This window comes from Girardinichthys multiradiatus, chromosome 17 (genome assembly GCF_021462225.1).
Source record: "Girardinichthys multiradiatus isolate DD_20200921_A chromosome 17, DD_fGirMul_XY1, whole genome shotgun sequence".
NCBI lineage: Eukaryota > Metazoa > Chordata > Actinopteri > Cyprinodontiformes > Goodeidae > Girardinichthys > Girardinichthys multiradiatus.
Genome location: NC_061809.1, coordinates 19,970,568 through 19,984,931, shown reverse-complemented (window position 1 = coordinate 19,984,931; position 14,364 = coordinate 19,970,568). Strand labels below are relative to the sequence as shown.

The following is a 14,364-nucleotide window of genomic DNA, read 5'->3' as shown; positions in this document are numbered from 1 at the left end:
GGTCAGTTGAGATCTAACCTTGTGTTCAAAGTCAGTCTGTCTCAACGCTGCAAAACAGGACCTGGAAACCTGTAGTGAAATTCTTAGAGGTGTCAGGAATGTGTAGTTAGATATAACCTGACAGGGTCTGGGTGTTCACATGGCCAGCAAGTTTCACCTGTGGACTATTCTCAAGATATTCATCTCCCTCTGCCAGGGTTATTTCAGGGGGGGGGGGTCACAGATGGAGAATAATTGTAACAAAAAGCAAACAACACGGTTGGAACACAGCAACTATGAACATGATAGATTCTTCGGAGGGAGAGAGAACAACCTCTTCTTAGCTCCAGCGATACATCACATTTATATGGGATGAGGAGGCATTTGTGTGTCCTCAAGGACCAAAATAAGAAGAGAGTGGGAGAGAGAGAGAAAGACAGAGCAAGTGAAAGAAATAAGTTACAGAGATAGAGAGAAGGAGGACAACGTTGACAGCTGGCTGGGCACTTTGTGCATCTGCCAGGGGTGACTCGTGGAGCCATAATGAAAATGCAAGGCAAGATCGGGATCATTGTGAGAGGCCACCATCCATCACAGAACTCCCATTGAGGATAGACAGCTTCAATGATAACAGCAAATGTGCATATTTGCAACCTTGGATGGAGGAACCTCATAACAGTGAAGCTTTACATAAAACAGATTCTGAATGTGTTAATATATCGCAAACCAATTTATAGTGTAGTATTCATACACTTAGAACATTTTCACATTTTGTCTCCTCACAACCACAAATGTCAATGTATGTAATGTGATAAACCAACAAAGTAAAAAAATGTCTAAAAAATGTGGTTTGCATTTATATTGAATCTCCTCAACTTTGAAACCCCTAAATAAAATCAAGATCAACCATTTGCCTTCAGAAGTCACCTCGTCAGTAAATCGAGTCCACCTGTGTGTAATTTAATCTCAGTATAAATGCTGATGTTCTGTAAAGGTCTCAGAGGTTGTTAGAGGACATCGGTAAACAAAATAACAGTTTAGCTATGGCCAAACTGCAGACCTACTAAAACATGCCCGTTCACTTTAACCGACGGCCTGGGCAAAGAGAGCAATACTAACAGAAGAAGAAGCATAGAACACTACACGTAGCATTTTAGATGCTTTTGTGATATTTTCCAATGAAGAACTGGCATACATTTCAGTCTCTAAGTGTGTACAGCTGGTAAAGAAATACCCCAAAATACCTGCACTTGTAAATTTAACAAAAGGTGGTTGACCCTTTTGTTGTAATTGAATCAATAGGTGGTTTTAAAAAGCCACACTTTTCAGGTTTGTTAAAAAATGGAAAGCCACAAATCCCTTATATTCCACTTTACAACTCTGCAAAACCTGGTGTTGCTTTGTCACATAAAATCCTATTAGTGTTTAATGAAGTTGATTATCATAAAATGACAAACCTCAAACATTTGAAGCAGCAGGTCAATTTTGCAAGGCACTGTATAATACCAACATGATGACCTAATGCAGGAGCAATATATCATGGGTTGAAGTACAGTTCATTTTACTTATGTTCTTAAGCATCTTCATTCCTTTAGACTTCATTATTTAAGTTGCTCAATTCCAGATAAACATTGATGTTGCAGGTGGGAAGGGGGTATGACACGTTGTAGCTTGCAAGGTATCAACCTTGTGCTGACAAACTTGCAGTCCTACCTAGGACACCACATCTCAAACTTGACAGGAAGCAAAATAAATACTGATTTTGTTCCTCAAGCTGCTGGTTCCAGTGACAGCTGTGTATTTCAGTAACAGGGCGGACAGAAATGACACTCTTGGCTATGCAGGATGATATCTTGAGCCTTCAGTACATCAAAACAATACTAACCTAGATGTTATCTCTGTTCTGCCTGAATGAAATTTACAGTGGCATTACAGTGAGGGATGTTCCCTTCTTGACAGCTTCACCAGGCCACTTTATGGCTTGAAAGTCAAATTCTCACAGAAAGTTATTTAAATGTACATACAGTAGTCTCTGCCTATGTGGCTGATGATGACACCTACCTTCTCTTTCTTTTGTCTGCATGCCTCCTCTGCTGAGACCAGTGCTTTGTAGTAGGCACTACGCTCGGCTGTAAAGTGGACCTTGGACAAAGCGTTTTCTACAAGCGCCACAGACAGATTCACACCCTCAATGTGCAGCCAGCCAATGAAGTTCCCTGCTTTGTCCATGCTCTCCACTTCAACTTCAACCTGCAGAACAGAGGAGGAAGAAAATAAGAAAAACATACTCATAATGATCTGTATTGGGAGTAGCAAAAAAAATTGTATGGGGATTCTGAAAAATAGCTTTTAAACAAGTACGTCAATGAAAAGTTGAGAGCTTTCTAATAATTTATTAGCAAACAGAGATCCTATTTCAATGCTCTATTGCAGATATCTCAATGAGGGCTCTTGGTTGAGATGGTATTCCTCTTTCTCTGAACAAAACCCAGCAATGCTCTTCTGTCTTCAGATTAACTGCAGCTCTTGACATTCTTAATTAAGCACTGTCTGCTTTCAGTAATGCGTCTATTCACACTTACAGGAACCGAAGAACCTCCACAAACAGGGCAGGCTGTTAGGGTTTTTAAATTAGTGTTCCATATGCACTTCAAACTTAATTAAGTCTCTAAACATCACCAGGCTACTTTATTTTCCCAACATAAATCATATTCAATTAGTGGAAGCCAAGCCCTGACTCCTTTAAGTAAACAAATGAGGACAACAGAGAACCTTACACTGCTGACAAAGTAGAGATGGTCTTACAACTTTGCTCATGATAGAATACGACCAAATTCTGCCTATTCAGACTAATTATCTATTCATAACATTTTGTTTTAGAAGTGATGAATGATCAAGGATTTTTTTATTTTTTTTGCTAATAAAAAACAAAGTCAGCAAAAAAGTCAGAACAGGTGTGCTTTCGAGATAGAAAGAAGTCAAGTAATTAAGATTTGAACTGCTTAGCCCAACAGTCACAAGGGAAATCTGAAGGGAATTAGGTTTGTAAACGGCTCTGCCTTGATCTCATCTACAGTAAAAAGCTTTTATGGCAGCAAGCATTATATGTTCTATTATTAAGCCCAGAATCACAGCCTACCAGTACAGCCAACACTTCAGGGATCCAGTTACTACCGTCTGCAGATCGAGTCTGCTTATATACTGTCTGACAAAAGGTACAAGGAGTACAACCAGCCTTTCTTACAGTGGCTCATGTCTGAAACAACATTACTCAAAATGTTGACAGTTTACATCTTGTACACAACTTTTCTTTTTGTTTACCCTAATGGCACATATTCTCACTGCCGAGATTACAGGAGAATATCCTGGCTGATCACAGTTTACTGCATGTCTTTTTTTTTTTGTGTGTAATGAGATCTCTTCATAATAATGGCACAATATTTCTTGTCAAAGTGACATATGCCTTGCAAAGCGCTATCTAGTTATTGTCATTGTGATTTTGTGTGATTAAAAAAAAAGGCTGAGTAGTTCAAGCTAGTCACCTTCTTTTAAATAAACAAAGGAGGATGTAACTCTTCGGCTGAGCCAGATGTGCAACAATACTTAAAGCAAAGCAATGAAGAAGCCCCCATGACTTTTAAATTGTTTATGTGGTATTATTTTGGATACCTAGCAAAGAAAGTGACAGACAAGACGCATAAATTTTGTCTCTGCTTTATTTGTGTCTGAATTAAGATGGGTCTGTGTGTGTGTGTGTGTGGGAGAAAAGGGTGAAGATCTTGTCCAAAACCGTTTTCAGTTGCAATCTGCTTTAAGATTTGTGTTGGTGCAAAACTACACGGCTAGTGTTTTACAGAGTCTGGACTACATTTGATCATCTCTAGTTGCAAATCTATAAGATTTAGATCGAACTTGAACTGGATAAACAAAAAACTTCAATGTTTTCTCTCAATCTGATTTTATCAATGTTTTCTGGCCTTTTACAAAGTTGCCAATACATAGCTAACCAGAGATTTAGTGTGATTTACTCAAAACAAAATCATCATTATATAAGACAAGCACAAACAATGAGCAGCTAAAATCCTGTCTGCCCTCTCAGGTCTCGACTATAAAACAGACGAGTTCAACTAAATCTCATCTGCCTCCGCATCATCTGAATCATTTCATTTCAATTCCTCTTCCTTTTGCCATTTACAACTATCTTCATGCAAAAGCAGTTGCATAAGTATGCTAAAAGAAATTGTTTGGCCTTCAGAGCATCTGAATGTCAAATGGGAAAGTGGACAAAAAGTGAATAAGGCCAAAACCACAAAAAACATAACTTCAGATCAGAGAAAGAAATTAAAAAGAAGCAAAGTTTTCCTGGACAAAACACTGTAAAAGGTGTTTAATGCAACACAGATCTGGGAAATGAAAAAATAAATCTGGTTTTTCTTTGATTCTCACTTTCAGGAGGAATGTGATGAATAATGATTAATGTTGAATTAATGTTGAAGAGAATCTGAATGGCAGAAGTGTCTTTATACAAGTGAAACAAAATGCAAAAGTAAACAAAAAAGAAAAAACAGTCATGGCATATGCAGACAACTTATTCTCTTTGACTAATAACAGAAATAATTAGTCTGCATTGTTTCCCAGAACACTTACACAGGAAACTTCATTTACCACATGCTGCTAACCTTATGGAAGGAAAATTAGCCAGCCACTGAAAACAGCATACTGATGATTACAAGATGACTACATGGCTCAAGTCAACACCTACAGGGACGGTGTTAACGCAGGCACAGAGCACTATTAATAGCAAACAGGCTTCCTGAAGAATGTCAGCACAATATCTGAACACCAGCAAAATTACATGAATTGACTCAACAGTCAACCAGCGACATTTACAAAGGCCAAAACACACACTAACTTGTCAAACACACAATCCCCCAAAACTTTCTGTGCCCATAATATAAAAAGCAAGACTGTAAACAAACAGTTCAACTAATTCCTTCAAGTTGGGCACAACCCAATGATGTTTTTTTCCTGAGGAAAGAATGTAAGATTATGGGTGAAATTAAAATGTCAGATTTATGAACATCAGTACCCGAAACCTTGAACGGCTCATTAAATAAAGAGAATCTGGTATTTAACTGAAGAGTAAGAATGAAAGAAGCTAATGTTCAGGTCAAAGGTGAAATTAAAAAGGATACATTCATTTAGAGCAAAGGCATAACTTTTGTCTGGCTGGATATGAAGTCAGGAGAGGTGTACTGGACTACTTAAGCTTGCACAGAAGATGTGAAAATTGACTGATCAATGTTCCACAAAGGGGCCTCATCTTCACTGCTCAGAGGATTGCTTCAGTAGGAGGATTTAATCAAGGTTTAGAGTCATTGCAAGCCATTAGTTTGTCTAGCTAAGAGTTTTCAAATTGGAATTTCTGAAATACCAAAACTTTTAATCTGGCTGTTTAGAACTAAAAATCTATTTGGCTGAACCTGATTATTACATTTCTATCAGTATCTATACCATTATACATTGAATCATTTGCTTTAGCATCATAACATGACATTTAAATTTGGTTAAAAAAAAAAACGGAACCCAAACTGGAGCTTGGGTTTGTGAGGTATGTCACATTTCTACATCTTTTGGAGTACTTTTTCTCATCTTACCATGGAATAACAGAATTAACTGCTTAAATAGCCCTCATGTAAGAATTACTGCTTCCCACGAGACACATCCGAAAACCATTCCAACATTCCTTCTTTGCATGAGGAAACCATTCATTATGTGAAGGACTGATTTTAAAGTTTCATGCTGAATTTGACTTATTCTCCTTTTAAATTTAAATAGGTTTGGTCTCAGTGTAGAAGGGAAAGGGGAAGTGGAGAGGAAGCTGCTTAAAGCAGAGCCCAGATGGTTCCCAGTTGAGGCCTCCTTCGAGCCAAGATGGCTCCCGCCGGAAAAACAAATGGGCTTTGGTTATCTCATAAATGCTGGGATTGTGTCGACACAGCGGACAGGAAACAGAAAAGGTGAAACATGCACGCATATAAAAGCTATGCCTGCGTGCACGTGTGGAAACAAGCATGTCATTGTTTTTTTTTTTTGGAAGTGCAAAAGAGTTAAGTGGAACAAATTAAGTAAAAAAAAACACAATCTGACTAATTTCACTTGGCTGTTTAAAATGAATACATTTTTTTTTTTTAAAGAATGCAGAAAGTGACAGTTTTGGCAAGAGTCAAATACAGTATTCTCCATCTGTATGTGCACAGGCTTCGTCTTTTAAATGGCATAAAGGAACTCAGAATTTGGTAATATTTCCTCCTCAATGAACTTCCTGTTGGAGTTACACCATAATTCACTTCTGATTGACTAATCAGTCCCTCATGATGACTCTTCCAAAGAAAGCCCTATTGCTAGGAAGTTGTGCATGGTTCTAAGTCAATCCTGTCACCAAGCCTGATCAACATTTGTGGACTGCAGTCATTAAAAATGTTTATTTTGCATCATATGCTGTTTTATTTCTGATTGAAGCTCTGCAAGACAATTTTTTGTTTTTCATGTCTCAGACAAATGTTTAAACCAGGTTTCAGCTCAAAGTAAGGAGTCTCTGGAGATTAACAAATTCAGTCCAGAAGAAAAACCGTTTACACTAAAGGAAACCTCATAGCTGGCGGAGCAGCTGTCGGCAACGAAACAGATCCTGCAGTCATCTATTTCTGGAGAGACCAACACGGTTAAAACTGAAAAAAGAAGAGGTGAAAAACTGCGCGTCGGACCAAAGTCAGGCATCTTTCCCTAGCCTATCTCTGGTGGTCTCATACAAAAAGGTCACCTAGGTCACTTCCTTAGTTTTTTGTATTCCCCCATTTCATTCTTATCTAAAATTAAAATAGGTAACAAAAGGCCAAATCATTTCATTAAATAACCTTCCTCTAGACTTCTCAGAGTATACCACATACTTGAAAACATTTAGGTCTTTAATCAGAAAGTGTTGGAAAAAAGTGATCTAATGAATTCTACAAATAGTGTGTAGGTATGGAGAACAATTGCTCATCTTGTAGATCAATATTTATGTCAGTGTTTTTTTCTTTAGTTTTAGCAATTTTATTAGCATTGAGTGTGCTTTTTTCCACTATAATCTTTAGTAATTTTCTATGTTGAATCATTTTAATAAATATTAAATGTAAATGCAGTTCTTGCCTCAAAGTAAATGTCAAGTTTATGCTTCAGACTAAACTATTTTAATTGAAAACTAACAAGACTGTGGAATATTACCTCTAGTTACACTGTAGACAAAGTCAAATAAAGCAGCTGTTATTTGCAAAAATGGTCATTAAAACATGGGGACTAATAGGATTTCTCTTGACCACCTTGTCAGTCTAAAACAAATTGCCATGACATATAACAAAGCAGATTGTGCTTTATAGAGAACAGTATGGTACCAATTGTGGTACAAAGCAAGTTAGGAACCCATCAGGTCCAACATGACAGGACCTGCGTCAGGCCTGACTTGTGTTGTATGCATCCTCTGATCATGAAAAGAAAGAAGGCTCTTTACAAATTACACGCCAAGCTGGAGATTAATCGGTATGCTGAAGCTTTCAATCATCTCTGGCAGTGGCTCTGCCATAATTTACATGGGTTTTAGTGCATGTTTTAATTGCCGAGATCATACTTATCACGTCAGAGATTTAACTTTGCATGCATCAAATTACCAGCTTCAGTCATAAACATTTAAAAGGCCACAGTGTGGATGGAGGCAAATCCAGCATTCGTTTGTTTCACTGCCAGCCTGTGTTGATTCTGGGTGTGTGTGATGGACAGCGGGAGTGTGAGAAAGACTATGTGAACCTTGTTGTCTGTAATGTGCAGATGCAAGCAGTGAACACCACGAGAACAAACTGGCAGGTGCAGACATTTGGGAATGTCTTCATTCATTCTCATTAAGAAACAGGGTGACAGCTCATTTTGTGGCTACTGTTTTCTCTCACTAAGCTGTGCACTTATAAATCTGTTTGCTGGTGCCTCAAAACATAAAATATCAATTTTTGAGTAGTAAATTTGATGCTTTAACTCTCTGCAACAATGAGTAACAGTGTTAGTGTTTTTTGTTTTACTATTCTACTACCTAGTTTTCTCATTTGCGACCCTTAAAAAAACAATTGAATAAAAAAACATGAAGGAAAAAAGTCACTGAATCATTCCCACCTACAGGCCTTTGCTCATTCAGCAGAACAAGGCATCTATAAAACCAGGACCGAGTGATGTTGATGAGCCCATGGTGTGTATTCACAGAAGGAAAAAGATCAAACCTCCTCTAAGCAACGAGTGATCCTAAGCTTTTGATTTACATGTAAAGCGAGGAAGGGTGGCACAATCGGATCATCTCTATCCCTTAATTCATATTCCAAACCTTTGCTATTTGCTTAAAAATAAACATGTTAATGGCACTAAATATTTTCCAGTCATGAAGAGGACACTTTGTCATTTTATTAGCCTCACAGGTTTCATCAGACATAGCTGAGCCCTGAGCATTGCTATCTATATTCAGCCTTGTGTGGAACTGCTCTGGTATAATGACCTCAAACCAACAAAAGTCAATGTTCAACAGAAATCTTTTGCCAACATGTTCAAAACTTACATGTGATGCATCAGTAAATCCAAGACGTGCACTAGGCATAGGTTGGTGTTAGATTTTAAAGTAGTGGTTTTGCGTAAGAATATAACTGTTTTAAGGTATCAGTGTTTCCATCTAAAAATGCACAACTTGTTTTATTGATTTCAGTTGAACACGTGGCAAGAAGGGTATGGTGGGGGGGGGTCGGTCAACGTTATGTTACTCTGTGCTTCACAGTCGGAAAACACAACAAGTTACTCTGGCTTACTAAATAGGACTAAAAACTGCAGAAACAATACAATGCAACGTTTAGTAATTAAAAATATATACTTTTTAAAGCCTTTGTGAATCTCAAACCAATTAAAGTCTTCATTTGTCAATAATGATCAACATCCTGGTGCAGGCAAGTTTTCTGGCAAGACATTTTTGTTTTTTTACATAAAGCAGCAAATCCCAGATTCTAAATCTTACACTATTTCGCAAATGTTTTACTTAAATTGGAGATAATTAATCAAAGACACACACTGAATAAAACTGTGAAGAGCAACAGCTTAGCAGAAAGCAAATTATTAGACAATTCCTACAATGTGATAAATACAGTGTGAAGGAGTTGCTTAGAGCTATGACAGCTATGTGAAAGGGAACTTCCTTAGCTCCTAAATGATCCTATAATGTGTTTCTGGAAGTGAGAGCCTGTGATTAGCAATGCAATATGCATGAGATCCTGTGTCTCATACAATAGGACTGCTATTGTTTGCACAGCAGAAACCTGGGATAACATTCTCTTGTTGATTAACACCATTTGGCTAATAACAAAAAAGCCACACACAGCTAATGGTGACCTTCAAGAAATCCCTCCACAGTCAATTACCAGCTCTCATGGTCATTCCTAAAGGTTCATCAAGAGCTGTTAATGGGGCATAGTGGCACATAATAGATTGGAAGCGGGCACATGCCCACATATGTAGAGTTTCATAGAATTTTGAAATGTTTTCCAGGTATAGGCCTTTCAGATTTCAGAAGCAGCATACTGGCTGTGCCAGCCATCCCTTGAAATGAAATGGCTAAATGCATTGGTATGTTACTGTGATCGAACAATGGGGGAAAAGGCCAGTTGGTTCCAGCAGGGATCTATAAATATAGATCACCTTAAAAAAAAGGACAGTCAGACAAAGAGGGAAAGAGAGGAAAATAAATGAATGAATTAAACTCCGATTGATTTCTTAATGGCACAGATCAGGGAGGGATGTAAATAGCATGTTAATGGAGCCTGTAATTAAAAAAAATATCTTCACATGGAAAGATGGAAACTGCAATAACTGGAATAACACTGAACCAGGTGGCAAACTGCTGACCTGTTTAGCATATAATTAAAATGAATCTCAGTCCTGCAAAATATGAACAAATGTGTTCTCCTACATCTGCTTTCATCGAAGGCCAGTGTTATCTAATTACCTTTATCACAACAAATTGAATTCACAATTATGTTTTTGCTTAAAAAGTCACATAAAAAACAAGACCAAAACATATGGCTTCTAGAAAGAGAACTAGAAGAGACACATTGTAGTAATTATCGAATGCCACAAAGTCAGCTACAGGGTAGCGATTATTTACTCAAACTGTGAACTAAGTAGAGCTCAACCACAAATGCAATAAAAAAACTAACTCAACTTGTGTCAGGAGAATTTATCTTCCTGCACGTGAAAGTGATTAAGTATTTAATGAAGGAATAATTAAAACTGAAATTGCTGGTCTGAGCAAAAAAGAAAGCAATTTTAACTTACAGAGTGTTGAAATGTAAGACTGGCTGTTCAGACTGCTCACATGAGAGCTGAAGTGGGTTTCATTGCATGGCCGGCTTATATAGTAACATCAGTAGTAAAATGGAAAAAAAACAACTAGTTACAGCCAATACAACAAACTACCAGTAGCCTCTTGTCGATCTGAATATTTAACCTCCACCCACCAATTTCAAAATGAAGCCATTTAGATTTACACCACTTTGAGCCCCATACTTCAAGCTTCAAGTTGGAAAAGAACAAGAAGATTGCAATGGCATTTGCTCTTTTTCAAAGTTTTTACAACCAACAATAGCAGGCCTGACATTGGTGCAAAAACTTCCACGTCGAACGGGAACAGGTGTGTGCATGTCTGCCAGTGTGCGGACACTCAGAGTGATCAATGTGACTCGGGAGGTCCCATGCATCACTGTCAGAAGCAGGCTGCTGTCTGTTACGGACAGTGAATGGGAAAGTCAAGCGACTTCTCACATGGCAAAGGGCATTAATGGTCAGGAAATTGAGCAAGATTCCCACCATTAAATCTGTCTGATGACCATTAATGAGATTTGCTTTCATCAATAGATAATTAATGTTTGCCCTGCATCGCTATTCTGACTAAACAGATGTGAATAAACAGGTTTATACCGATGGTTAGGAGGCAGAGTGAATATCTGATGGGCAAAAAAAAAAACATTAAATTACCTGTAGCCTTTTTTAGACTTTCTGACTTTTAAGGTCTTTTAAGCGATAGTTATGCCAAGTTTTAACCAGTTTTATTGTATTACTGTACCTCGGCCAGAGTGGTACATTTTCAGACTTGTACATTGGTTTTACTTAAAGACCAGCTCTCATTTTTATCAATGTCCAAACTTCAAAAATAAAGTTTAAGGCCGTAGACTTTTTTTTGGCTCAAGCAGGCACCACTCTTGTGTGTAAGCCCTCCAAATGACTCACAGTTGGCTACCAAACTAAAGCAATAAATTATGAAAAGATTTCCTGCTGGAGAGATTAAACTGCCTGCACCAGGCATTTTAAGTGGGCTATTGTCAAAAGAAATGTGTCCCTTTGCTGGTGGCGTGAAATCTAAAAACAATACTATGACTGTGCATCTTTTATTTTCACACAGCTATCTGTTAAGTTATGAACCATTTAACATGAGAAATATCAAACTACTTAAGCTTGTAGTAGATTTTTCTTTGCATTTTTTTCTTCACAGTCACTGCAGTACATCTGTAACTATTAGGGACTACAGCTGCTATGCCACTGTAGTCTTTGATAAGTCCCAACACTGTGAAAAGGTCAGTGACACTGAGAATTACAAGACTTCTTGCAATGTAATGATGACCGACAAGATTCCACATCAGTCTGTCTGTCTCTATCTGGCCTTTGTAATGAATCAATAGGGTTGTCAGGTCGGTTGATCCTTAAACTAACACAGTGCCCCTCGCTGCTTTCTACTTGAGTGAATTACCTGGATGCCTTTTATCCTCTGATCTCCTTAGGGTTCCTATACTGTTTCATAACCAAATTTCATACTATCCAAGACTCAAATTACCTGTTGTCAGTACATTTCACGTCCACATTTTGAGCTTGAATACAAAATATAATACTATGAATTTACTGCAGATACTTCTACGTCCAGGTCTAGCTATGAATATGGAACCTGCAATAACAACAGACTGAAAGGAAGGAAAAAATGAAGATAATCAAACAGACAAACAAATAAATGGATGGACAAACGACAAGTGGGCGGGGAATTTAAAAGTCGATGGATGGCTGAAAAATGGACACGCAGATAGATGGATGGTCAGGTAATGGATGGATTAACAAATGGATGGATGTATAAAAAGAGTGATGGATGGATGGATGGCTGGACAAGAGTATAAACAGATGGATGGATGAGTTTATGGATACATGACTGGATCAACATAACAGTCTGGTAAACGAATGGTTTAAGAAAGGTATCGATGAATAAATGCGTAGCCAAAGGGAAAGATGAATGCACAAAAAGACTGAATAAGTGACCGTTGGACAATCTGACTGACGGGTGGGTGGAAAAAAGGACGGATAGATGGATGGATTAATATAACATCTAGACATTAGGCGGGTAACACCAGTAATGAAAAAGTCCAGAAATGCAGATGTTCTATGTTACGTTACCTTTTCCACACTAATCTAGAACTGGAAATCACTTAAGATTCCAGGCTTTCCAGATTCCTTTAAGATCTCCACCAATGATTTACTGCTAGGTTTTTCAGTATTAAGAGGGCTTTTTAACAAGATACTTTAAAAGTGTTTGAAAAAAAGGTTAAATATTAAAAATGCATATGACAGCAAGCCTAATCCTGCTAAACCTGTAGTTAAATTGGTTTATATATTTTTTTTGTTATCCAAATGGAAGAAAGGTTCTGACTTCACACAGCAGAGCAAGAGCAGGGCTGCACATTGGCCTCAACACCCTGGTTATTAAAATCAATAACAGCAATAACTACAATCCATCTCATTACTAAGAGACGGGTGACGTGACATGCCGATCGATGAATATTGAGCCACATTTGTATTACTACTAATATCATATAATGCCCTCTTAACTGGATTGTGTAATTGTGCAGGTTGTAAAACACAAATTGAACTGTGCTTATAGAGTTGTTGCCTTACAAGTCACACAGCCTAAAAAAAGGTAACAGAATTGAAAACAGTGGTAGAATTACTGTCATTTAATTTTTTTTTAAGTATTCGGCACTTAGTTCCCAGGGGTATATTGCATTCCAGGAAAAGATATTCAGCTTCATTGAAGCCCCCAGGGTGGTGTAAACCCATGAGGAGAGGCAAAAGTCCAGATTTTCAAAATTGCTGCCTAAAGCAGTAAAACTCTGTGGGAAAAGTCAAGCCACATTGAGCACATAAAGGAGAGGTCAAAATTATTGGAGAGGGCATTAAGCTACATTGCCTTGCAAAATGATAGTATTGCTTTCCAACAGATCCATTTACAAATCCAAGAGCAGAACCAATGGAGTTTGGTCATTATCTTGCAATCAATGAGCAGCGCAGGAATAAAGACACAAGGGAAGTGGAAATGACAGTAGCATGTTTTTACAACTAATTTTGAGAGCTAATAAAATGGAAGATCATCCATTCCCTGAAATGAGGAGATAGCAGTTTAAATGGTGTTATGTTTCAGATGGTCAGTGGATACAACATGGAGTACACAGCAGTGGGGTAATATGTTTGTAACAAATTTATTAATAAATGACTAGTAACTGCAATAGTGAAGGCTTATTTCCATCTTTGAAAAAAAGGTTGAAGCAATCAACACTGCTTTATTGGATGCTTAAGAAAATCGTGGGCGGTTTAGAACATTCAGCTAATTTATAGGCATCAATAGGGATTTTTGAGCATATGAAAACTCATTACAGTCTACAAATTGTAGTTGCACATATGACCTTTCATAAATGACAATCTTGTTATACCAGCACTGAGTTGGAATGCACCGTTGAAACTACACACCATCTGTAATCCACCAGCAGCCTTATGGCCAACTGGGAAGAGGTAGTTGAACAAGACTGCTTGGAACGCTGGGCTCAGGTAAAAAAATATTTTATCAAAAAGAGAAGCATAGAAAGCCAAAGACAATAATTAAGAGGTTTTGTGTTGAACAATGCAATCCCTAAAAAATAACTAAGCAGTGTCAGCTCACAGTGCAACAGTCCTAAACAGCTTGTAAAATTAGCATTTGTCAAGATTAACAGGAAAAATTTACTAATATAGCCTCTTCTTTGAAGTTCATTTGTTGAGATTTCAAGATGTGAAAATGTTTTAATTCAGGACAGCACATGGTTTCTCAGCAACATAAGAAACACTTTGTGATGCCAGTGCATTTTGGGTTAACTTTGGTCATTTTCTAAATATGTATGATGTGTGGGTGAGAAAGGGCTTTGGGGAATTTGTCCAAAAATGCCAATTCCATAAAATGTGCACAAAAAATACTTTTTTGCC

The 14,364-nt window shown here is 37.7% G+C and overlaps 1 protein-coding gene across 1 annotated transcript in view; it reads right to left on the bottom strand.

Moving 5' to 3' along the window:
• Positions 1-14,364, bottom strand: part of snd1 (staphylococcal nuclease and tudor domain containing 1) — a 221,806-nt gene that overhangs the window by 76,247 nt on the left and 131,195 nt on the right. Inside the window, exon 17 of the mRNA XM_047389164.1 lies at positions 2,041-2,229. Within this exon, the coding sequence (XP_047245120.1) occupies positions 2,041-2,229 (189 nt within the window). The remainder of the gene's footprint in view (positions 1-2,040; positions 2,230-14,364) is intronic.